At 39.1% G+C, this 26,331-nt stretch overlaps 1 protein-coding gene across 1 annotated transcript; it reads right to left on the bottom strand.

The window, feature by feature from the left end:
• Positions 1-207: 207 nt before the first annotated feature.
• Positions 208-26,095, bottom strand: dmgdh (dimethylglycine dehydrogenase). Its single transcript, XM_038292518.1, has 16 exons — positions 25,882-26,095; positions 24,965-25,133; positions 22,150-22,248; positions 21,898-22,062; positions 17,807-18,011; positions 7,630-7,878; positions 7,301-7,499; positions 6,755-6,924; positions 6,515-6,668; positions 6,055-6,220; positions 5,816-5,946; positions 4,276-4,493; positions 3,742-3,899; positions 837-896; positions 624-758; positions 208-553 (listed from the first exon to the last, which is right to left on the bottom strand). Exons 1-16 carry the CDS (start codon positions 26,001-26,003, stop codon positions 341-343), a joined length of 2,613 nt encoding a protein of 870 aa, XP_038148446.1. The 5' UTR covers positions 26,004-26,095; the 3' UTR covers positions 208-340.
• Between the last annotated feature and the right edge of the window lie 236 nt (positions 26,096-26,331).

The following is a 26,331-nucleotide window of genomic DNA, read 5'->3' on the forward strand; positions in this document are numbered from 1 at the left end:
ATAAGACTTTTTTTTTTTTTTTTACATGTGTGGAAACAGCTTTTTTTTGTGTGTATTTGGTTCCACTTTGTTCTTGTCTGACCTGTAAACATCAATCTTCCTTTGACGGAATTGGAAAAATCACACATAGAATCACACACTGTGTGAGAGTGCGAGTGTAAGAAAATAACACAATGGATAACTTCACAGTCAAACTATTGGTTTCCATTTTTTTTTTGCTTTTATATGAACTGTCCCCTCGATCTGCAGACAAACGGTTCAGTATGCGACCGCCCACCTTCCAAACACGTCTCATTCACAGTAGGGTTCTTTAACTGGTCTTTTGAGAAAAAAGTGCTGCTTATGCTTTAGCCTTTACTTTCTTCGCCAGCCGGGTCCGCGTTGGCTCGGTTTGGACGAGGGGTTCCTGGATGACCGTGGCTGGGTACTTCTTGCCCAGCAGCTCCACCTCCACCTGCTGCCCCACAGAGCACAGCTCCAGGGGCAGGTAACCGAACGCCAGGCTCTGCTGGCTGCTGTAGCTGTAAGCTCCAGACGTAGTGTTGCCGACCACCTGAGCAAGAGTCGCCTGTTTTAGTCGACCTCAAACGACAAAAACGAGGGTTTTATCACTTGCTACCCACCTTGCCGTTGTGCCAAATGGTTTCGTTGCCTTCTGGGTCGATGTCGTCCGTTTTAACGGAGAGGTAGGAGAGCTTCCTCTTCAGGCCGTTGGCTTTGATCTCCTGAAGCGCTGCTTTGCCAATAAAGTCAGCCGGCTGCTCGTAGCAAATATTGTGTGTGACAACAATTGAAAAGATACTGAAATATGAGCTCTACATAAAACAAGCAGTTACCTTGTTGAGTTTAATGAAGTAGTCCAGTCCAGCCTCCAGAGGATTAGTGTCACAGTTCATCTGAAATGAAGGTTCCCATTAATAAAAAAGCAGGAAAAGGGCAATGAACAGTTTTTACCTTTTAAACTATTTCCATTTTTCTTGAGTTATAAATGCAGCAGTGGACACAGGAATTGTGGGCACTGCTGATGAAAGCGATTACATTCATGGTTTAAATGCTAACCGCCATCCATGCTTGAAAGCTGGTACTTTATTTTACCACTGGGAAACATGGTGGTGGCTGCATATGCTGTGGGGATACTGATTTTCCAGTGAAGAGGAAGAAGTTGATTTAAAGCACAGCATTAATGGGATTAGATTAAACAGGCGGACTCATTTCAACCACCAATTTGGAGAAACTTAAAAAAAGCTGCATGTAGGATGTTGCATTTAAATGTTATCGGATCAAAGGGGGAAGTTTACTAAAGCACAACATTATTGTCTAATATTTAATACTAAAATATCTTTCTCCTTTACATTTATGAACCACATTGTGTTTTTCTGTCACAGCAGTTACCAAACTTATTCTTGCTTGACACATTTTTAGTTTTAGTACTCACTAAAATACTCACTTATTTAATTAATTTCTACAATTACCACTGCAATTACACCTGTAAGTAAAATATTCTTAAATTACGTGTAATAATAAGATGATCTACCAATGGAAAGAGAATTTCTGCTTTAAAATAAGCTCATTAGGTCTTCTACACTAATTATAAGATAATAGAGGTTTTTATTTCTTATTTTAAATAAAAATAAACTAATTCCTTGGGGAAATTGTCTTACTTATCAACTAAAACTAAGAGAAAATACATTTATTTGAAGAAAATAATGGACTTACCACAGTTTCAATTTTTGCAGTGTAACATAACAAAAGTAAAAATGTTAAGATGATGAAAGCAAAGCTTTAAATAGTTTTTACTGCTAATTTAGACTGCTAATTCTGTTTTATTTTGTTTTTTTAGGTACATGGTTTCATCTTGCCCTGCGTCAGGGTGTACCCTGCCTCTCGCCCGTAGACTGCCAGCCCCACTAATACCCTGACAAAGACTAAACTGGAGAAAACGCATGGATGGATGGTTCCATCTTCCCTTAATGTCCCATTAAATTGGGATTTTTCTATATTTTAAGGTTGGAAAATAAAAAAGTAGAAGGCAGAATATGTAAGGTCATTGGTAGACTGCTGTCTGTCTGGAAGCTTTTAAAAATAAATAGAAGAGAAAAAGAAGACGTGTTTTTAGCCGTTCTTCATCTTATCTGTTTTAGAACCACTTCTCTTTTCTTTTTTCTTTCCATTGACTTTTTATCCCTTTTCATGACCTGGAACACGTCCACATTGACCTTAAAGCATTTAACAAAATGACTCAGATCTGCTCTAACTGTCATCTGCAGTGATGGGAGTAACGGCGTTGAAAGTAACGTCGTTACTAACGCTGTTACCTTGTTTTAATAACGAGTAATCTAACCAATTATTTTGACTGTAACTATAACGCAGTTACCATTGCAGACACCCCGTTACTGCGCGTTACTCAGGTCGAACGATGAACCTTTTTTCATGATAGGACTCGTGCGCGCCTTGTCATGAGAGAGGGGAGGATGGGATTGGCTGATGTATAGTGAGATTCCGTCTGTCAGTTGGGTAGGTGGGTGTTTTCGCTGGCGGGTGTTAACGTACAGCACACACAGAGAGATGGAGAGTGAGGATGACCCCAGCAGCAAAACAGCGTTTTCCAGATGGAAATACCGGTGTTACCTCGAGCTGCATTTCCCCATCAGATACGGTTTCCCCTGCATCTCCCCACAGCGCAGGCAGCACGATTCACCGCGCAAGCGACAGGAAACGCGCTCGCTAAGGGCGCGCAACAGTCGCCCTGTGCTCGCGCCACAGGAGAACTATGGAGAGCGTGAACGATTAAATGATAGCCTACATGGAGAAAGGGAGAAATCTGGATGGATGGATGGATGGATGGATGGATGGATGGATGGATGGATGGATGGATGGATGGATGGATGGATATTCTGCCTTTTTAAACTACTGTATTTTTAATTTTAAACATTATTCGATGGCCTTTGTGGCAGGGATGGAGATCCATATTTTATGTCACACACACACACACACACACAGACAGACAGACAGACAGACAGACAGACAGACAGACAGACAGACAGACAGACAGATAGATAGATAGATAGATAGATGTTGCAGTATCTATAACAACCCAAACACACAGGATTTCAGAATTAGACATCCCCAGTTATTAATTTCATATACTCAACAGATCTGAATGCCCTGTTAAAAAACTTCACATCGCGTTCCCCCCTGATGTCATTTACGTTGAGTTGCAATAAATGCTAAACTCTCTGCAGGTTCTTGTCTTTGTCGTCCGCTCTATTCAGCTGGCTTTTGAAACACACAGCGAGAAGGTGGGGGCTGGGTGGTGAGGGTTACGGGGGCGAGAAACGCAAAAGTAACGCAATAGTTACTTTTACTAGTAACTAGTTACTTTTATTGTGGAGTAACTCAGTTAGTAACTCAGTTACTTTTTGGGAGAAGTAACTATAACTAATTACTTTTTCAAAGTAACGTGCCCAACACTGGTCATCTGTGTGAAGAAGTCTTAATATATCACAGACATAAAGCTGCCACACTTTGATTCTGCATGAACAGCTTATATTATGTTTGAAGAACTCTCTTATGACTTAGGAAAGATTAGAAATTGGTCCTGTCGAGGAATAAAAGAATAAGAACAAGTGTATCAGTAAACTTCTAAGACATCTTTCTCTGCTAAAAGTGGCATTCAGAAAGAACCTGAAAATATGCAGAGCTTATCAAATAATAATCTGAACGTTGTTTCATTTTGTGTACCTCAGCTCCCCAGCCCCTGAAACCCTTTTCCAGTCTGAGCGAGGCCATGGCGTAGGTGCCAAAGTTGTCTATGCCTTCATCTTTTCCTGCTTCCATCATGGCCTGATACACAGCTGCCATGTTCTTCTGGTCAATGTACAACTCCCAGCCCAGCTCACCTGCACACAGGTGAGCACAGAACGTCAATAAGCAGCTCCAAACCAAAGACAGACAGAACGAGCTAAAGAAAGAATGAAAGAGCAAATGGAAAGAATGAAAGAGTGCAAGACAAAAGGAAAGAGTGACAGAAAGAATGAAAAAAGCAAAAAGTGCAAAAGAAAGAAAGTGAAGAGTGAAAGAAAGAGAGCTAAACAGTGAAAGAAAGCAAAAGAAACAGAGAAAAAAGAAATAGCGAAAGAAAAAGTGACAGAAAGTGAAAGAAGGAGCAAAATAGAGCGAAAGAGTGAAAAAAGAGCAAAAGAAAGAAACAAAGAAACAAAGAAAGAGGATCCATGCTTCTTTGGATAAACAAATAAGGCGAGGTGTGTCCTTTACCAGTGTAGGAGATCCTGATGGCTCTGACAGGAAGCCCGGCCAGCTGGATGTTCTTGCAGTGCAGAAATTTGAACCCAGCATCACTCATATCCTCGTCTGTCAGCTTCTGGAGAACCTTCCGGGAATTAGGTCCTGCAATTCCCAGCACACCTATCTCGTCTGTCACATTTCTGATGTCCACATCATATTTTCCTTCTGCAGCTTCTGCTTCAATCCACCTGAGAAAAGTTCAAACCCAAAACAGGAAACAACATTTTTTAAATTCCTTCTAAAATTATTTCTTTTTTGCACATTTAAGTGTTTTTAAATGCAAATAAGGAACTCCAGCCTAAAGGCGACCATGAGCTCTGCACTTTACTATGCAGCTTTTAAGCAGTAGAGGTCGCTGCATAGCCACTAATGGTTCCCTGCAACTCAAAAGAGAGTGTCAGAGCAAAGGCAAGGGGAGGAATGTATTAATGGGCTGTCTTCCAACTAGAGCGACAGAGGAGCGTAGTATTAACAGCTGCTGAGGGGTTTCAAATTCCAGTGCTTAGAAATGAGACTATGAGAGAGTTATGCAGCAAGGCTTCAACTTTGACTCCAGCCTGGAAACAGGAACGAGAATCAAAGAGCTCTCTTCATTGAAACAGCTAAAATATTTCCTTCTCACTGTTTAAAGGTCTCGGACCGACTTGGAGTTTTTCCACATGTTCCGAGCAGAATAAGAAATTCCCCCCTCCTGTTGCTGCGCACTTCTCGTCAGCAGGCTGCAAAAGACACTGCTACACTCTTCACTCTCTTACACCAAAGACTTTACTGTTTGGAGTTAGGCTGCAAAACGGCTGCTGCACTGACATATTTCACTGTCTGGAGACAACAATAAAAAGGGACCAACATGGAGTTGTATTTTGCTACTCTTCCCCCACCTGTTGCTGCAAAAAAATGTGCTAAAACACTTTTAACATGCATACAAAGGAAAAAAAAAAAAACAATTTGGTGTTAGTTCTGTTTTTTGTGGACCACTGGTCAGCTGGCTTAAAGTCTGACTGTTCAAGAATGAACAAATGATGACAGAAAGAAAGAAATCAAAGAGGGATGGAAGAAAAAATGATGACAATGGCTGCCAATATGTTACACGTAAAAAAGCAGAAAATATACAAAGCGGCTCAGTAGTACGTCTTTGTAGATTTCTGACGTAGATAAATGTTTTGATGCATCTGTGCATTAGTAGATTTCATTTGTGAGCCTGGACAATGATTTCCATTTTATTTATAATAGTCACACATCCTTTGTATATAATATTTTTCCTCTTATCAGTCTGAGATTTTCAGGGTATAAGAGTAATTTAAAAGAACAAGGAACTGAAATATGATGCTTATTGTATTTTAAAACAATTATTTTCTGTCTGAGGCGTTTACTGGAGAAGAAAAATGTGTCCAAAGAAAAATCCACAAAAGAATCAATAAAGCCAATAGTTGGACACAATACCTAACCAGTGGATGAGGTAAGAGCTTCTGATCACTGATCAGCTGGATCGAAACGGACCGGTTTTTCTCACCTGAGGTCGTGGAGCTCGGAGCCGGAGCCCGTGATGAGCAGGAACTCTCCTGGTGTCAGCTGGGTGATGGTGACCTCAGCGAAAACTCTCCCTGAAGGCGTCAGCATGTGGCTGATGTTAGTCTGGCCAACCTGAAGAGTCCAGTTTCAAAGGATGAAGAATAATAGATGATTTCTCTGCCACCAGGATCAGACACCGTGTAGGAGACTTTTTCTCAGGATTTAATGCTTATTCTTTACCTTGGGCATGCTGTTGGCAAACAGCCGATCGAGCAGCTTCAGTGAATCCTTCCCTTTAACTACAAATTTTCCAAAAGGAGTGAGGTCGATAACGCCCACCTTCTCCATCACCAGCCTGCACTCTCTACCGACAGGTCCGAACCAGTTGGTACGTTTGAAACTGGGTCTGAATGAAAAACAGAAATCTTTACCTTAAAGTCTGATACGTTAACGAGATGTTTGACATCACATCGCAGGAACTAAATAAATCACCTGTGCTGCTGCTGCTAGAAAAAAAAACATGCCATGCTTTAAATAAAAAAATGCCCCAAAAATATGTTACTGTATTTATAATTAATTCGGGATCCCAGGAAACAAAACAGCTTCTTTATGTTTTTTCTTACATCTGTGTAATCTGTATCATTCCCACTAAAGCCTGTTGAAAGCAGGAAGTTAGGCAAACAAGGAATGTTTTCCTTACTTGTATCCAGTTTCGTCTCCAGGTTTGTAAAACCAGTGAGGTTGTTCCCAGCCGGCATGAAAGCCCATGGAGCACTTGTCCTTGAGCAGCTGGTAAACTCCACTCGTCCTGGAGGTGGGTCGACCAGCAAAGCGCTCCTCCTTGGGATAACCGACTGGGGGAAAAAACAAAAACACAGTCATTGTCTCAATAAGAAAGCTGGTTCCTAACAAATTTCTGGTGCTTTTGTTTTCTTCTTACCAACATTGTTGAAGCCATAAGATTCTCTTGCCTTGGCGCACATGAAAGGTACGTCTGTCCATTTGCCATATCGGTTGGGATCGCATTCAATAAGATCGTAAGGAGGTTCGCCGTTCCTAATCCAGTCGCTCAGGAACTTACCAATGCCTCCAGCATGGATAACTCCATACCTGGACAAGCGGAGTTAAATGTTTGGCATATTCTGTGTCCACAGCTCAAACATACCATGACTGTCAGAGCTGTAATTGTCCCTAGATCTCCACAATGACAAAATGCATGCTTTGACGACTTAAGGTAAGGCGTTTAGATCTGGGCAACTGTACTAAGTCACAGGCATGGTCATGGCAGCATAATGCTGTGGAGCTTTTTTGCTTCTGCTGGTATATCATCAAAAAAGAATGGAACAATTAAGACAGAGGGATCCACATCAAACTTAAAAGCAGAACATGGCAGACACCATTTATCATCCGATTGGACAAAAAATGGGGTCTTATAAATTTATACCATTAATATCTCTTTGAAATACATTGGGCTGGTCAGACGCACCCAAAGCCAATGGCGGTCCAGTAGTTGCGTACGCCGTGATGTGGTCCAACCATGGGCAGCAGGTCCGGGGTGTACGTGATTGGTCCAGACACGACATTGATGATGTCAGCTTTCTTCAGAACAGGAACCATCTCCATGGCCATCTCTATATGCTCCATTATCCTGTCGAGGTCTGACTCAAACAGCTCCTTCCCAAAACCTAAAAGCAGCAGAAGTTTTACAAAATGAACCTACTGGGATTTTGAACCGCCACAAAGCTAAATGCTTTCAAGAAAATTTTAACTGAGATATTGGTTAATTGAGATATAGATAATTCATGGTATCCGGACCTGGCGGTACCCCATCTCTAACCCAGGAGTCCTGAAGCACCATCTTCTCCATCTGCTCATACGGACCAAACAGCAACCCATCCCTCTCCTGACGCATGTAGTAGGAGCCCTCCAGGTCCCTGATGACAGCCAGCTCCTTCTTCAGAGCCTTCACCTCTGGCACTGTTGCAGTGACGACGTACTGGTGATGCACTGGGATGGTGGGGTGTTCGTAACCAATCATCTGGCCCACTTCACGAGCCCAAAACCCTTAAAATTGAAAGAAAAAGAGGAATATTCTCAAATTTAAACAGGCCAAAAAATAAATAAAAGGTATTTCTTTTGTACAATACAAACATAATATAAAACACAGTCCACCATCTTGGGTTTCCCACATAAGGGAGCCTAAAAAGCCCCAAAACTAATCAAAATGAAATAAAAACAATCCCTTTTCCGCCCCTCAAAAACTGTCTTTATTTCCTTTAAACAAATGTATTTAACGTATTTTATAAAACTACTAGAGTCAAGAACTTTTATTTAGTTTTTCTAAGTCCCATGGTATAAAGCATCGCTTGTTGGGTCCTCCTTTAGTTAAAAAGAAAGTTAATACTTCCATATTTAAAGATTTTAACAGATTATTTCACTGAGCAAAAAAAAAAAAGTAATTAACATTGCCACAATAATTTTTCTTTAAATACTTCTTAAAAAGAGTCAGATATGAATTAATTTCTACTGGTCCTCAGTTTTGGGAAAAACAGGAAATAGCAAGAAGGAGCTACTAGTTTCTACGTAGAGTCAGAGCAATAAGGTAAAGTGGAGGGTGTGTAATTCTGTGGGCCTGTTTCCTGATAGTAGCATCAAGAAATTGATTAAATCATTTTTTTCATCCTGAAGGAAATGTAAATGTTTTATATCATACAATAGGGGTCCCTTCAGGCAGGCAGGCTCTCCTGTAGTGGTCTGTATTCCAGCTGATCTGGAGAAGCATCTGACTAAAGACACTGTTGCTGTATGACATTGTATAAGCATTGATCTTTTCATCAACAAAAATGTGTTTATTTGGATTATTAAGGCGTGAAACAGTCGGACTCTTCAGAAATTTCCCTTAAATAAGCCTGGTTTAAACTGAATGTGAGCAAACACCTGTTAGCAGATCTCAAAATTATTTTAATTCAGGACGGACTGTCCTTTTAGAGCGATGCAGTGATGCATGATGCAGACTTTTAACACAAAAAAATCATTACTTTAAGAACAGAAGGAAGAGAGATGCAAAAAGTAAAGGAGTGCAAACAGAAACAGGTAATATATTTAAACTCACTTGTAAACCAAATATACCGTAAATTCTCTAATATTGGCCTGTATTCCATTAGTGGCCGGGTCTCTAATAATGGCCTGTCTCGCTGATGGCGGAGGTAAATAATGGCCGGTCTCTTATACAGGCCGGGGCTATAAGCGTTTTTTCTGGGCATACCTCAACATTATACTTGTGGTAGTAACATACAAGTACCACAGCCCTGCGCTGCTGGATGACAGGCCCTGACTGCTGCCCGTCTGCGCGAGGAAGAAAACAGACACGCAGCAAAACATGAGGAGGACGAAGAGGAACTGTACAATAATGAACTTGTGATAGAGACTGGCGCGAGTGATGAGGAGAATACAGGGAGAGGTGAAGAGGAGGAGGAAACTGAGGAGGAGGAAACTGAGGAGGAGGATTAAACAGAGTTGGAGGATTTTTTTTTTTACTTCACACCAAGCGAGACAATTTGAGTGAGCGAGGAGGTGTCTAAACCTGTAAGTTGCTTTTTGTTATAAAACAGCCTAATTATCACCATGTATGGTTAAGTGTTTACATTGCACTAGTTGCACTACTGGTATGTTTGCTACGTTTTTTTCCACTGGAATTTAGCCTGAATTACAGGTAGGCTATTTGTTGTTAAATTTCTGTATACCGTTATGGTAACTGTTCTTGTTCAATAAATGAACCTAGTGTTTTATAGGTTCAAATAGACACAAAATCTCATTTTTTATCCATTCCACTGGTAGTCTGTTTTGCTCAAATAGCAATAGAGGCTTGTCTCTAATTCTGGCCTCCTTCCAATAAAGGCCTGGACCGCGATGCACTTGAGTGAAATAAAGGCCCGGGCCTATATTAGAGAATTTACGGTATATACATTTATGTTTCTCCCAATGTCAGTTTGTACACATTCATTGGATTCTGAAGTTTTACAGCTCTTTTACAAAGCGGTTAAAAGATGCTTTCCTGCTCATGGTTTTTACGCCTGATCTAGAAACTGAATCAAGTTGATGAGGAATAATGTTTTGGATAGCAAACAGATGTTTTTGGTATGTTTAAAGCATTTCTTTTCTCTCTCAATCCCTTTCCACCAGTAATATGGTGCACTGCCCCATGTAGTTTATCCTTAGCTGAAAGGAAAAAAATGGATAAGTTCATTCTAGTATTGGTTCTGTTGCAGGATTTCCCCTGAAACGTAGGTTAAAGGACACAGAAGGGCTGTGACAAAAAATAACATAAACTTTGAACAAGTTCATCCAGCCCATGCATGAAGTCATTAGAAAGCTTCTTCCCAGCTGCCATTATCTTCCCTGCACCCATACTGTTAAAATAGACATCTAGTGAAAGGATTTTTCTTAAAATAAGTGCATTTTCCTTCATCATAGAACACATAATTTGCCAATGGAATAAGATTATTTACATTTAAAATAAGAAAAAAAAAACCTCAGTTATTTTATTTGATGTGCCTAATGTCTAATTATCTTATGTTAATGGAAGAAATATTCATTTCAGCTGCAGATCATCATATTTACTTTTTAATGATATTTAAATTTATTGCCAACTTTCTTTCATTTCATACATTTTAAACTCATCTCTTTATATATGCATGTATAAATGTATATAACTTCACTAGGGAAACAGATAAAGTTAATGTTTCCTCTTAAAAATGTTGACGTCTGATTGCTAAGTTCATCATATCCTAGGGTACAAATTCACACAAATCTAAAACATGTTTTTGCATTGAATAATTACCTCAATATTTGTCATAAAAGCACATCTCCTGATTTATCATAAACTCTGCAACCACTTGTAGAAGCTAAACATGCTAAGCTAAGATGAAGTACAGTATAACTTGGCTTAAAAATTAACTGCTACAAAACAAACGAACCAGGTTTGGAGTTTGTTAGAGGGACACGTGTATGAAGCTCAGGTCAAGGCGCCAGACCAGAGAGGTGCAGCTGAAGCCAGTTGAACCACTGTGAATTTAGGTTTATCTGTGCCGCCATCCTCGACATCAGCACGTTGAAAACACAAACGTGCACAAAGAGCTAATTCAATGCCGAAAATTACATGCAGTCGGCAGCTAGAAGAACACATTTGAAATAAGTCTCACTTTGTTTATTAAACTGTCTATTTATGACTTTAAACTTATAGTCATAAGGTCAGCATTGTTAAAACAGGGAGTAAGATGTTTATAGATAGTTTGTTTTTTATCCAACCCTGCGTTATGAAAGGACAGAAGATTCTCAGTTGAACAAATCACCCACATATGTAGGTGATTTGTTACAGATTAGAACAGATTAGATGATGTAGGTCATGTAGTCAGCTGAAACTCCTTTATTTGATGCAAGTTCTGTAAAACCATTGATATGAAGGAGCTAAAGTTGATTGAAATTTCAATATAATCCAATTGAGCCATTTGTAGCTTGACAAAAATAATTCACTTCAAGTTTAGAGTAAATCAGATCATGCATGTTTGGATCAGCTGTGTTAGGGTGCGGTTTAAACCACAAGCGAGCAGCAAGATATTTAAAATGGGCAATTCCATATATCTAGATGTTCAAGGCAATAGTCAGTGTTCAAAGTGATTCAACTTTATCTTGTTTTTGTATCGTCTAACACAGCTTGAAACCTGCATGAAGGAGGACATCATCCAGTGAGGCATGTCACTTCCTGTTCTAACTGGGCTCAACTGAGGTTAGCAAATGACTGCGATGATGTCAAACATCCAATTAATGTATCAGACTTTAATATAAAGACTTTTTTCTTTTATCATTTATACTTAGACTTGTTTCACCGATAGAGAGGTGAAACGTGACACCCACGCTGCCAGATCAACCATGTGAAAACATTCACAGCATTTTGTCTGAACATACCATGATGTCTTTAGGTCAAAAGCTTAAAGAAGAGCTTGCTTGGATAGAATGTGTGCAAAAAAGACAAAAAATGGCGGCTTTGATCCAAAATGGACGACAGCCAGTAGGGTTGTGACCCTTGTTCTGACTCGTTCCAACTTATAGGTCCTGTGAAGTTACATATATGTGAACCAAATTTCCTAATACTTAGTTGAAGCGTGGGTTGAAGCTAATGGTTTTAAAGGTCAGAGCAACTACAATTTTTTTTTTCAGGTTTTTACTGCACTAGCAGCCTTTTTTTTATTCAGCAGTAGGCTAACAGGAAAGGGGGTACGGGAGAAGGGAAGAGACATGCAGCAAAGGCCCACAGGCCAGATTCGAACCCGGGTCGGCCGTGTTGAGCACTAAGGCCTCCGTACATGGGTTGTGTGCGCTAAGCAATGCACCACCTGCACGCCCTACTAGCAAATTTTCATCAAAACCATTCAGTTTTCAAAAAGTCTTACATCCAAAGAATTTTTACGTTGGTTTAGGATAAAAGTTAAATAAAAAAATGGTATATAAATAATTTTTTATACATAAGGACAGGCCAAAAATGTCTAAATATTTACTTCTGGTTATAATGGCAAGATCTAGATAAAACGACTAACCATTGGAAATAGAACATTGAAGTCATGTGAGCTTAGGCGATACCAAATTCTAGTTGCTTCGTGATCAATCTGAGAAGTAGTTTCTTTACATTTCTCAGATTCAAACCAAACCAAAATGCAAAAAAGGAGCAAAGCCAGGGTGAACAGTCAAGCTATTACATCTGTGCCGAAGTAAATAGGCAAAGGGGCCCAGAAGTCAGACAGATGTCACTGACTTTCTTCTGGAACTGTAAACCAGTTACCAAACAGTACAGAATGAGAACAGACAAGCCTGAGTGTACCACTTACTGGCAGGAAGGAGTTAGACAAGTAACATTCACATTTAGAGCTTCTAGGGAAAAAAATGTATCTATAATAATTAGTTAAGTACAGATTAGATGATATATTTGTAAATTAATCTGAAACTCTGGCCAACAGTTTCACCACTGGGGAGCAAGTAACACCAACGTATCATCTGTCATTGAGCACAGGTTGAAGATGATTAGGTCAAAAAGGTCAATTACACCATCTGACTTCCTCTTCTCAGTGGAAGGAGCTTAGGTGATGCAAGAAGCTGAATATTAACGGACCAGATGATGAACCTCAGTCATACAAGGTGTTATTCATTAAATGTTCTTTGCCAGACGTCAGCCTTTGAGTACTGGCTCTTCCCCTAACCTGTGACGATTTTTATTTAAACCACCCATGCCTTTTGAAACTAATAAAATTTTAACTCAAATAATTATAATACCTAAAAATTGTTGGATCAAATGCCGAGACTAGAATCAGCCCAAACAGGTTCAGGATGAAAAAAAAAAAAGAACCTGATATCCAAGATGGCCGACTTCCTTTTTAATGTAGGTAATAAGAAGTTCTAGATCCAAAAGTTGATAACTGCTACGGTAAAGTAAGCTTAAAGAAGTGGGTATTCTGAAAATGCCTATTGGGGCACTGAGGTCTCAGTTTTGCTGCATCTGCAAAACGTTTAACTACTTAGATTTCACACACTGGGGACATGTGTGCAAAATGTGTCAAGTTTTGGCGTTTTAAGCAAGTTCATTACGGAAATATGCAATCTTCAAATTCCAATATGCACCACTTTCACTGCTCGCCAAATCAAAGTGGAAGTATGGCCAGTAGTCATCACTTACACACTCCTAATCCTCATAGCAAGCCTTCCCTAAATTGTTGAAGCTGTGATCGATGTAAATGAAGGGCCAAGGTCAATGAGATGTCATTAACCCATTTTTTACCCCCCAGAAATTTAAAGTTTGTATTGTTGCTGTATATCAGATGTTAGATCAAATAGGGGTTATTCATATCAACATCCCAGGTTTACTTAGTGTTAATTTAGGTATGAAGCTAATTAGCGACACAAGGCTTTTAGGGAACAATACAAAAAAGTTCCAATGTCAGAATGTTAACCATTTATTAATGCTGTTTTTCTCTGACAAAAACCTATTTAGTCAAAGCATATGTTTTTTAAACTACTTTCAAACTTTCAAATAGACCTAATTCTTTTAGGTAATATGGAAAGTCGACACGCCACACAATCCAACACAGTACTAGACCTTTCTTTGTGAATTAGAAAACAGTCTCACTCAATGAACACTGTTGGAAATTGATCTACTGCATTTTACTTATGGTAGAAAAAAAATCATTGGGTTTCAGATTTAGAAAAACACTCATCAGTTTCTTTGCTACCCTTTCCTATTAGCTGCTAAACATGTTTTTGTAATAACAAATAAGTCAACCTGTCTTTTAATTCAATTAATGATTAAAAAAAACGCTTTACTGTGTATTACCAGCAGTTTTATCTGCATGTTTTAAAAATCAATCTTGTATTATCGTATGACGCTGTATGATTAATTATTCATTATTCATTATTCTTTTCATAATCTTAAATCCTCCCTAGCAAACATTTTGTAACACAGAAACAAATATGACAAATATTTTATCCCAAATACCCCAAATTTTACTAATCACCATTCCTTAATTGCCTAGTGGGGCTAAAATGCTTTAAACTAACAATCAGAAATAACTTTATGAATTTAAGTTTTTTTTTTTTTTTTGGCAGTCTTACAGTGGATCCTTGCTTTTACATGGATGATGTTTAATTCACACTCCTAAAAACTCGATTTTTTATGCAATGTCAAAAGAAAGCTGTGTTGTTTTAATCAAAGCTTTATCCAAAATGCTTGGGCCTCTTTTCTTTGTGGAGGGATTTTTTTTTTTAGCCATCTAAGATGGATGTTTGGAAAAGAATTTCTAAGCTGGCTGGTTTCCCATAAGGGGTTCTGTATTGCTGCTACCCAAAAAGCTGTAACATCTGTTTTCAATTTATAGTAATCCATGGTGAGCTGAGGGACAAAGAGAACAAAAGGCAGGATACGCTGTATTTCCAAAAACCTAAAATAGGAGAAAACGTATGTGCATAAAAGTCCAGCAGCAAAAAGCTAAGAAAAAAAACAGAGTCAGGAGGTGTGCATGTGATGCTCCTTCAAGATTGGCTGGAATGTGATCTGCTGCCCTCTTTGGATTGGCTGTGAAGGCAAACCGAGCAGCAGCCCCAGACAACTATAGACTTCAACAGAACTTTTCTCCAATATATTCAGAGCTGTGATTTGCCATTTTATTGATTATTATTTTAAACCCAACATTTAAAGAAAAGAGATGACTAATCAAAAAGATTCATGAACTAAAACCAGCTAAATTACATAACACTTTCCTCCTGGGAAGAGGCAACTGAAGCAAAATCCTAAAACAGAGCTGACAAAACCAGCACTGGTGGGAGGGACGAAGGGGAGGCGGTAATAAAAAAGATCCCCCCAGAACTGGTCTGGCCCAGTTTGAACTAAAAGCTGCCTTCTATGAACTCTGCAAGCTGTGGTTTGAGTGGGCAAAGTTCTCCTGCAGCGAGATGTTTGCAGATAAAACTCTACCATGGAAGCACTGTTTGTAGAAATGCTGAATCAGATTTTTAAGTGTATTTGGTATTGGTGGAGTTGTGTTAAAAAAAGAAACATGAGAGTAACTCATCTTTATTTAGTGTTTCTCGCTGTTATGATTGCTTATATTGTGTCTGCTAAATGCTGGATTGTTTAACAACTCTTAAATTTGGAAAAAGGAAAACAGCACTAAAAACTGTGGGACGGTTTATATGCTGACTGAGGTTCTGTAAAGTTTCAGAGATTTTAATTTTTTCATAAAGATGGGAGAGTGTTAAGCTGTTTTTACCTGCACCATGCACCCCTCTTTGTTTAGACTTAGACTTAGACTCAACTTTATTCATCCCTTGGGATTACTCCTTCAGGGAATTTCTGGTTCCAGTAGCTTATATAGGGTAGAGTTAAAGCAAGATGCCATTTAAAATGAAAATACAATAGACAATATAAAAAGAGTGTATATGGTACGAAAGAGCATAAAAAAGATAAAGGTTGTAATGTCCTGGAGTATGTTTCCCTTAGATAAAAAAAAAAATCTGCAGAGTAGAGAGCTAAGGGAAGACTGAACAGTAGTTGACTTGGGTTATTGCACTTGCATTGCAGAGATGTACTGACCATATAAATAAGTGAGAGATTACACAGGCTACACAGCAGTTGGTGTGTGTTATTGCACTGTGAGAGAGAAGAATATTGCACGAGTGACAATAGGTACCGGTAATGTTTTGCATAAGATGTCCAAGAAGGTGGGTGCTGACTCTTGTCCCTCTTCCTATCACCTCCTCCTTCCCCCAAGTGAGGAGTTGTACAGCTTGATTGTTTGGGGAACCAAGGAGTTTAGCAGTCTGTTTTGTTCTGCATTTGTGGAGGAGGAATCTCCCACTGATCAGGCTCCTCTGAGTGGTATGTCATGATCTCGGCACCATTGGCTGGGTTTTTCTCCTCTGATCTGCTTTGCTCCACTCTGCGCTCATTATCTCTTATCAGATCTGCCTGTTCTTTCTGCTATTTATGTCACTGGATCCTAGTCGATGGTGACAGATTATTCAAGCTTCCAGCGAGTCTAATTCTAGCGTCTCTGTATGTGTATAGTTTTGCCTGATCCTGACCTGTTTCTTCCCCTGGACATCTCAGCTCATGCCCTGCTCTGTTTTTGCCTGTCCTGTGTTTCCGGATTGTTAACTTGATTTCACCTGTTGTCGACCTTGGACATCTTCTGACCACGGCTTGGTTTATCCTTGATCCCTTGGTTCCTCTGCGAGTTCTGGCTGCTGCTAGTCGCTGCTCCTCTTCTCTCCTGGATCTCTTGTATCAGCTCAGTTTCAAGCTGCAGAGTTCCGTTCCTCTGGACTTCACTCCTTCTTCTGGGCTCAGACTTGAACTTTGCCAGGTTGCTGACTTTCAAAGCGCATTGTCTTCCCCGTTTGAGTTTCAGAAGTCACTGACCTGAGTCTCCATCCCTGCAGCGTATCCAGTGAGCCCGCCACAGCTGACGAGCAGCAGCAAGCAGTCTTTGCAATAAAGCGCCTTTTAAGTATAACTGTCTGTCTCAGCTGAATTCTGGGTCCTATGTTCTGAGCCTTCTGACATGGAGAAGACAGTGTGCAGAGGGTGGCTGGCATTGTTCATAATGTCCAGCAGTTAGTTAAGTGTCCTTGCCTCTGTTGTTACCCCAAAGCTTGTGTGTTTTACTTTGTCTCGCTTCCAGTCAGACCCATGAAATAGCTGCTGAATTGCTGCGTAGTCCGACGAAAATCTCCTCCCTATTGACTCTAAATGAACGCTAAAAGGCCACAACCTTGTCCGACACAATTTTGTGTTGGATTGGACGCGAAATCCAATTTGCTGTGTTCAGGGCTTTAGTTTTTAAGTCTTACCAACTAGATAAAGTACTAACTCAATTAAGCACATTAATATCTTTAAATATAAACTATTTCATCACTGGCTGAAAGTTCCCAATTTCTTTTAATCTTTTAAAGGCGCACTAATAAGCAACATGTTGCTGAATAAATGCACCCTCACAGCATGCTGCTGTCACCACCATGTTAACATTGTGGGGATGGATTGCATAAGTTGAGGTGTTTCACATTTTCTGCACAGAAAGCTATTTGCATGTTGGTAAAAAAGGAAAAGTGTTGGTAAAGTGTGATGAGAGAACCGCCACATGTGTACTGTTAACCCCTGCCTTCCACTGCCAGATTTATGGATCTTGTTTGTTTTCAGTGGCCGTTGGGCTTCAGCCATGTCTCGGTAGAACTGAAGATGCCCCAAACTTTTTCCTTTTTCAGAATAAATGTGAAATGCTTGCACTGGGTTTCATTTACCAGTAAAAGGGTAAATACAGCTTGACAACCTTTCTTAATTTTGTTTATCAAACAGTTCTCATTGTTCTTCCTGTTCGTTATTATGTACAACTGAGCGTTGGTCAGTCAGATGAAGCCCTAAATAATTCATTCATCATTATCTGAATACACAAACCTGCCGTGTTCACAATACGATTTGCACGAATGGTCCCATGGGGAGTCTGGACATCCCACTTTCCATCTGCTACTTGGGTGAGTCCGGTGACTGGAGCTGGATTGTAGATCTGGGCCCCGTACATACGAGCTCCAGCAGCCAGAGCCATGGTGAGAGAGTATGGGTCAATGTGGCCATCTCCAGGGGTATACAGACCTGCCAGCACCTGAAATCAGAGAGTAAGATTAAATCTAAACCAATATTAGAAAGTTATATTATTACTAGTAACTATTATAACCATCGGCGTCGCCAGACCCCATTTACTGGGGCACGTGCCCCAGTATAAATGAGCTGTGCCCCAGTATAAATCTCATGAATATTTGCAACAGTATTAAATTTTTTTAAGGCATCAATTTAGATAATTCCAACGGAAGGAGACGCATATTTCTACTCAAATGCGCAGCAAGTGTGTTGGTAACTCCAAACTGAGGATGAATTAGCGCCCCCACATCAGCGCATGTCACTGCATGAACTGCAGGTAAACTAACACGCTGCTCTCAACTGAGTTGGATGGGACACTGTGCGGCCGCGACTCATTTTTAGTTCTGGTAACGTTTCTTACCTGTCAATTTTATTATTTTCCCAGTGAAACCACGTGATTTATAGGCTACTAACTGAAAGTTACTGCACTGGTTTGTAGATGGATATCAGGAAATTCCTCACATGAAGCAGAGACAGGGAAGCAGTAAAACAACATGAGAGAGAGGGAGGTAAGGTCCCGTAATGAATTAGTGATTTAAGCTAAGCAGTTACATTAGGGACGTTATAAGCAATATGATTGATATTTACATAATTATAGATTTACGTTTTTTTAATGTTTGCTGTAGAGAATGAGAATGAAGGTGCTGGAGTAGGAAAGGGAGGAGGAGGCGAGACTGACAGGCAAGAGACAGGAGAGACAGGACCATGAAGGTGATGAGGGAGCAACAACCAGCTTCCACAAACAAGAAGGGGACATTAGTGACTTAGGGGGAAAGCATGATGGTGCTAAACAAGTGAAGTTGTCCCACCATCCCCAGCACAAATTTGGAGTAAAAAAATGTTTGTTTAATTCAAAATGGTTTGAAAGCTTTTCCTGGTTGAAAAAGAAAGCCTTGTCATCAAGGATATGCAGTGTGTTTTCAACTTGCTTGATAACATCATATTCCCAACACTAACGCAGGTCATCCAGATCTCCCTCACAATCCCAGTCAACAGTTGTAGTTGTGAAAGGTCATTCAGTGTGTTGAGAAGGATCCTAACTTGGCTGAGGTGCACAATGGGACAAGACAGGCTCCATCATCTGGCTATTTTATCAGTTGAAAAGGAAGAACTTTCTAAGCTGAGTCACAGTCAAGTGATTGACCGCTTTGCAAAAATGAAAAATAGGAGGTACACTTTAATGCTCAAAAAATAAAAGAAAAACTTAGTTCGGGTTGAGTTAAACTTTCCCCTGAACTAAAACTCTGAAACCTAGAAATTAATGATTACTTCAGAATGTGTATAAGGAAACTTTTTATTCGTCAAAGTTGTTGATGTCTTATTTTTTATAGCTGCAATGTTGAAAATGTTAATGTTTGTTAAAACAAATATGCTCTTATACTTATTAATATCTCAACTGGTAATTTTGGTAGGAATTTATCAGGGTGGGGCAGTGTGCTTGTCTGTATTTGTGTATGGAAGGAGGGGCATATGCGGTAGGGGGCCAGTGCCCCAGTAAAGCTTTGTGCCTAGCAACGCCCCTGCTAGCAACCATGTACAATTCCATTTTAGCTCCTTTGTAATACCATTTGTTAAAATTGGAACATAAAGAGGGAACCTCTAAGCAGAGCCCCAGAGCGACTTTATGTTAACCCCATGTTTTCTATATGATTTAGGTCTGAGGTGTAAGGAGTGCATGGAATAAGCTTGATTAAAAGCTAAAAATTATTCCTATGCTTATCTGGTAAATTACTTTCCTGCATGTCTCTCCCTCTCTCTCATACCCCTTTTCCTATCAGCCTACTGTTGAAAAAACGGGCCTCTTGTGCCTTAAAAAAAGTGACGTACTTTACACTTTATTCAGTTACACACATCTTCACACGCCGATGGTGGTAAGCTACATTAGCCATGTTTCCATCCAAGTTTTCGAGGAAAAAAAAGGCAAAGCCGATTTCCAGCTTTGGCATTTGGTTAAAAGCAAATTAATCTTATAGGTTAAAGGTTGTTGTTCACATTACATCGTCACACATTGCTGTAATAAACATAATGTAGGGGCTACAATCTAGCACGGACCATAGATCACTAATGGAGGAAAGTTTTAATGACTGCGCTTCTATAGGGCAAGTTGTTCTTACGTTCACAGGTCAGCTGGTAATGCTGATGATGCTTCCAGCCATGTTTACAGACATTATATGTATATAGGGGAGAATGTCGACAGCAGAAATACAAAGAGCAAATCAACCATGTACGATAAAAATTTGCTACATTAGAGCTGATTTGGAAAAAGTGTCTCCATCAACCGTTGTGCACATTAAGCCTAAAATCCCCTCAAGTGAGAGTAAAAATGTTTTTTGCGAATTTGAGGGAGTTTTTTCAAATTTTGCCATTCCTATCAAGCTTTTCTGATGCAACCCTTCACAATGTGCATTAGAAAAAGCAGATGGAAAGCACTTATTGCATCCATAGCTGTTCTGGGGCAGACTGACAGAAGCAAGGCTGGCGTACAATCAGACCAACAGCAGCAGGCAAAGAGTGTAAAGTGTATTTCCCAAGGACACAACAAGTGAGGAGAGGAGCTGAAGCTGGAATCAAACTCTCCTCATTTACTGTAAAGGAGAAACCCCTTCCTTAAACCACTAAGCTAATCAATGATCCAATGATTTCCAATCAGTTTCCTTAAACGACTTTATTCTTGTGATAAATGTTCTGGTATTGTATTCTATTTTAAAGGTCAGGTTTATGGAAGTCTGAATAGGTTCAAACAGTTTTTGGACTATAAACAGGCCCACAGCATACCAGATCCTCTATCCTCTGGTCTAAGTTTTGTACTTTTTAGTCCTATTTCTGAGTACGTCTATGCTTTTAAACAAGTCACCTCCAAAAAATGAAATATATATCTTTAGCTTCCCAACAACATGAAGCACTGAAACAACATTACAAAGCAGCTGCTTTAGGAGATCTCTGGAACCTAGATCAACATGCAATTACCTAAATATCTAGAAATAGCTGCCAACTGATGGTAGATAAATAGCCAGATATGGACTTTAATAGATTTGAAGAGAAAAAATTGTTAAATAAGTGAATAACAAAACAGTTCTGCTATGGCTGTCACAACCAACAAGCTGTAATTGCAGCCAAAGATGCTTTAAAGCTGGGAACACATTTACATCTAAAATGTTTACTTAAAAATATCGAGAAAAAAAGACTGAAAAACATTTTTTTAATTATTGTGGATTATTTCGTCTAGATATTTTGCTAAGAAATCTGTACTTAAACTTAAAAACATATTTGTTTAGAGCTGCCTTTGACTGTTAACCAAGGTTTTATTAGTTTAAGGTTTTGATCCAACTGTTTTATTTTCTTCTCTACCTGCTTTTATGTTGTTTTTTTTTACTTGCTTTTGTCCTGCTTTGTTGTTGTCCAATTTTTGTATTTGTATCATAAATGTTTTCACTTTTATTACATTTTTATTTTTCTTCAATTCTATTATCTAATTCATGTGAAAAACTTTGAACGCTATTTAAATAAAATTGCCTTGGCTTGCCTTAAACTAGTAATAGAAGATTTGTGCCCTAAAATTTAATGTAGGAAGAGTGAGGGGTGTGAATACTTTTTGAATGCAACGTAAATTAAAAGAAAATGATTGGATGAACACCTTTTAATTGCTTCTTCAAATTCAATTTGTGAAGGATTTCAGTTTTTCCACATTAAAGAAATAGAATCAAACACAGAAAGTAAAATAGAAAGACCCCTAAGGGCTCCAAATGGTGGTCCATTAACACTATAAATGTTTTTGACTAAGAAAAAAAACAAACTATCAAACCTGCATTTATCCATTCAAACACTGTAACACTGCATTGTTTTATACAGACCTTTTCAATGTTAAGCAGGGGGAAAAGTTCTTGGACTTTTTCCGGTCCGATGAGGTACTGTGGCGTCACGTGCCAGTGAGTACGAGTCATCTGGTACTTCATCTCATCCACACGAGCCGCTGTGGAGGCAATGCGGACGCTGCCGGGCTGGTGAAAGCCAACAGCCTGCGCAGAAAAATGATTTAAAACAAAATAAACCAATACAAGGTTTTAACTAAAAATAAAAGCTGAAGAAACATTGAGGCTTGTCACCTGGCCAGTTTCTGCCTCCAGGGTCTCGTAAAGTTTAATGCTGTCAAAGTGGACTTTCTTCAGATTGATGCCTGGATGGTAATATGTTGTCAGACCTGCCTGATATACAAAGGAAAATACCATTAAGATTTATTAGAAAAAAGGAGCCATGAGGTTTACATGAGGAATAATAAGGAATGCATTATTAAACAGGGATTACAGGCCCATAAATAACCTTAGGTTGTTGGCAAGGATCAATGAAAAAAACATCTCCTGATATAATAAAAAATAAATAATTAAATAAATAAACGGTTGAGTCTAAGTTTTTCAGTCAATTTGACCAATATATCTTAACATTGATCCATCAACACTTTCAGTCTTGGTGTAACCGCAAATCCATGACACGTTATGATCAAAGACTGTTGGGTTGTCGAGCCGGGCTGTGGGCGCCATGCGTTAGTCAATAGAAGCGCATTACACGTTTATATTGATGCAGATGTGGGTGCAGTACTTGAGAAAAATCTAAAGCTGCAGTGAACAACATAACAAGTGGAAAGGAAAAAAAAAAAAAAAAAGAGAAGAAAAAGTTGACGTCTAAATTCCAAAATGGCCGAGTGCAGTAACGTTTATTTAAGAATTGATGATTATTGAAGAATAATAGGCGTTTTACACAGAAACATACGGTGGAATAAAACGGTAGGTTTATCTGCTGCACAGACAGATGTGACCATGGGGACCCTCGCCTCCAACCCACACTGAAAAAAACCCATACAGACCTTTCTTTTTTTTAAACTAACATATACAAAAAACCGTTGTTGCACTAAATAAAACTGTATACTTTTTGTAGTTTTTTCAAACATTATTTATATGTAATGGAAACTAACAGTAACAATGCTGCATTTAACCACACTGTTCCACTTGAGACTTCTGCACCATTTGATGTCAGTAAAGGCAAACTTGCTCTTTGAGAACAACTTCATGTCCTCCCATTTGGAACAAGGCTTACAGGGGGCGGAGAGGGCATGATTAGCGCGTCACCCTAACGCACTGTGCGATGTGGCGAGTATAAAGCAAGCTTGACTGTCTGTCATCCTGCTTGATTGATTCGGATACTATTAAGGTGGGTTTGCTTCTCAATCCTGTGAACTTTGCTGCCACTTGTGCAGCTTTTTTTGACAAAAAGTTTACCTTCCACCTAACTTTCCATTACATTCCTGGATACAACAAAAGAGTCGACCTTTTAGGCCTCCTGTTGGAAGAAGTCAGTCGTTTGCATGATCGTGACGGCCATATATATAAGATTTCTTTAAGGAAGATTATTTGCAATAGTCTAATTATTACAGCAGTCCAAGTTTATGAGAGTTGGATGTTTGGATTCTCCAGAGCTAAAGGCAAAAAGTTGGTGTGTTTTTTTTTTACTGCAATAATTAATCAGAAAATAAGTATACTTTTCCAGTATATGACGAGGAAAGCTGTAAATGAATATCGGATCCCAAGTGGGTCAACAACTTCAATACGTTGAAAACTTATAGCACAGCAGCTGTTAAGTGGGAATGTTGTAACTGCAGACTCGTATCAGGAGCAACTGTTGTACAGGCGCTAATTTCAGCAGGCTGTCAAGGAAGAGCAGCCGACAGCTTCAGTTTTTCAGCAGCGTGAAATAAAATGATAACAATCAACTGAAGGAATTAGTTCACGATAGGGAAAATCTCCTCCTGAATCACTACATTTCTAATGAAAAAGTTCTAACAAAAAAATTATTGGAATCCAAATTTCAAAACTAATAAATAATAAAAAAAACTAATCATTCATGAGTTTTAACATATGGTATGGAAAGAAATATGTTACTCTGACTTATTAAAGAGCTTATTTCAGAATTGTGCAGTCTAAAACACTTAGATGCAACGTATATGCAAGCATGCTTGGTGTGGGGGATTGCTTTTCAGTCAATGAGTCGATGCAATCTACTGATTTTCCTAGATAGAAAACTGTGATTCAATCTGACTGTGTGATCTGGTTGAATCGTCTCTGTAAAGTGCCCTGAGATGATATTTGTTGTGAATTAGCACTAATATAAACGGAATTTAATCGAATCAAACTTTCCAGATTTTCTTTCACTATTTGCAGAATTATGTTGAAAGTAAACGCAATAATATAGCTGCAAAAAAAATGAAGCAGATGCTTTGAGCAACTCTGTCCTTGTTTGCAACTTTCCTCTTTTTGTATGGAAAAACAACATTTGCAGGCCATAGCAATTTCTGGAAATAATTCATGACAGACTATAAAATCATTCTTCTGTATAAAACATTCTGGTGTGAAACAGGTTACATCCAGCTTTGGGCTACAAAATCCCCTTAACTGCAGGGAAATAGTTGAACTTCGTTGAAGCTACAACAGAATTAGGAAATAAATGTTTTGTTTTATTTTTTTTAAAGGCCAGGGTGGAGTTCAAAGTGCATTCTGTTTAATAATTTCTATGAGCAAGTATTCAAATATCATTTTTGTGTTTCTAAAGCAAAGCAAAATAACTTTTTAGAATAAAACATACAGTTTGATGTTTGTATCAGAAAAAGCTGTTATTGTATTGCTGATATTAATCTTTGTGAGAAGACAAGACTAATTGTTACAACATTAAAGAACATTTGAATGTAGATTAGTTACATATTTAAACTGTGGGTGTCTGATGGTAGTTGGAGGGCCCCCAAATCAAATTCTGTTTAGAGCCTCAATAAACTTTAAACTGGCTCTGTGTGTCAACATATACAGCTCCTTTTGTAATCCCTTATCCCTTATCTTCCTCTAAACACCAATAATGTGTGACTAAGCATTAACATACAGCATGCCAGGTGGAGCCAGCTGTCAGCTCAGACTTCTCCAGCAGAACCACATCCTTCATGCCAGCTTTGGCCAGGTGGTAAGCCAGGCTGACCCCCACACAGCCTCCACCAATGATGACGGTGTCTGCAGTGTCCTTCCAGCGCTTTCCCAAATTTGAGGAGGCATCACTAGAACATGCAGAGAAAAGGTGTAAGTGAATGCAGTCAGCGGCATGCAACAATATAATGCAACACTACAACGGCAATAACTTGTGCAATGAATAATGTTAAACTGGCTTTTAATACTTAGTACATGTTGTTTTATGTTTATGATTTCTTTTTTTATCTTTCTGTGAAGCACTTTTGAGTTCCTGGTTTTGTTGTAAAGTGCTAAATAAATAAACTTTGATTTGATAATGTGCACTTACTATTGAATACCCTGTGCAATAACCTGTTTCTTTATATTTGACACCCAGTGCAATAACTATACATATAAATATCCATCTAATAAATACCCATGTTAACAACCTGTGCAATAACCCTGTGCAATAATCCAGCTTTATTTAAAAAAAAAGCTGCCATATACACTTTATACAGTATATCCCATGCACCTTTGTCTTCCTTTGGCACCTTCTTCTTTTCTTTTGACTATTTGAGCTGATGTAACAAGTACATTTCTACACTGTGGGATCAATAAAGTCAATTAATCAAATGCACAGCTGTTGATTACTGCATTGATCAGATGTTGTATGCTTTGGCTGGAGATCAATGCTCATAAGTGATTAGAAATGTAGTGAAAATGCTTGCTCAAATGTGCAACGCTGCACTGACTTTAAGTACCATGACATAATTTAAAAAATATATTTGGAATAATTCAAATAATTTAGGTTTGATTTCCTAGTTTGGTCCAAATAATCCAGAAAAAGATCCGCCTCACCCTTCCTCTGCATGCTGCCTTGGGGTGTAGCAGATGGTCCTCAGGGGGAGCCGCGCAATCCCCCCACAGACTGTGAAGTCTTTGCGCAGCTGGTGGCTGACGAGCTTTAATATTCTGGACATTGCTGCGCTCTGACAGAAAGACAGAAAAGCAAAGAAGCTTTAGAACACAGGCGGGCCCCCTGTGTTTGGACCCCTGGACTGATCTGTGTAGTTACAAATATTCCACTTTTACCCTGACAGGCGCATTGGCCCGCCCAGGAGAAAGTTTACCAGGAGTTAACTCTTTGTGCGCCGAAGTTTTGCAAGGCAGTCATGAAGAAATGGGGAAAAATTATTGTTCTTTAAATAGAAAAGGGGGGAAGAGAACTGTTCTGAAATTGCTACATTTAACGTTTTACCTGCAAAAAAAATAAAAAATCTAATCCCCTCTTTAGTAACAATTATATCC

This window comes from Cyprinodon tularosa, unplaced genomic scaffold (genome assembly GCF_016077235.1).
Source record: "Cyprinodon tularosa strain WSP-4 unplaced genomic scaffold, ASM1607723v1 ctg313, whole genome shotgun sequence".
Taxonomy (NCBI): domain Eukaryota; kingdom Metazoa; phylum Chordata; class Actinopteri; order Cyprinodontiformes; family Cyprinodontidae; genus Cyprinodon; species Cyprinodon tularosa.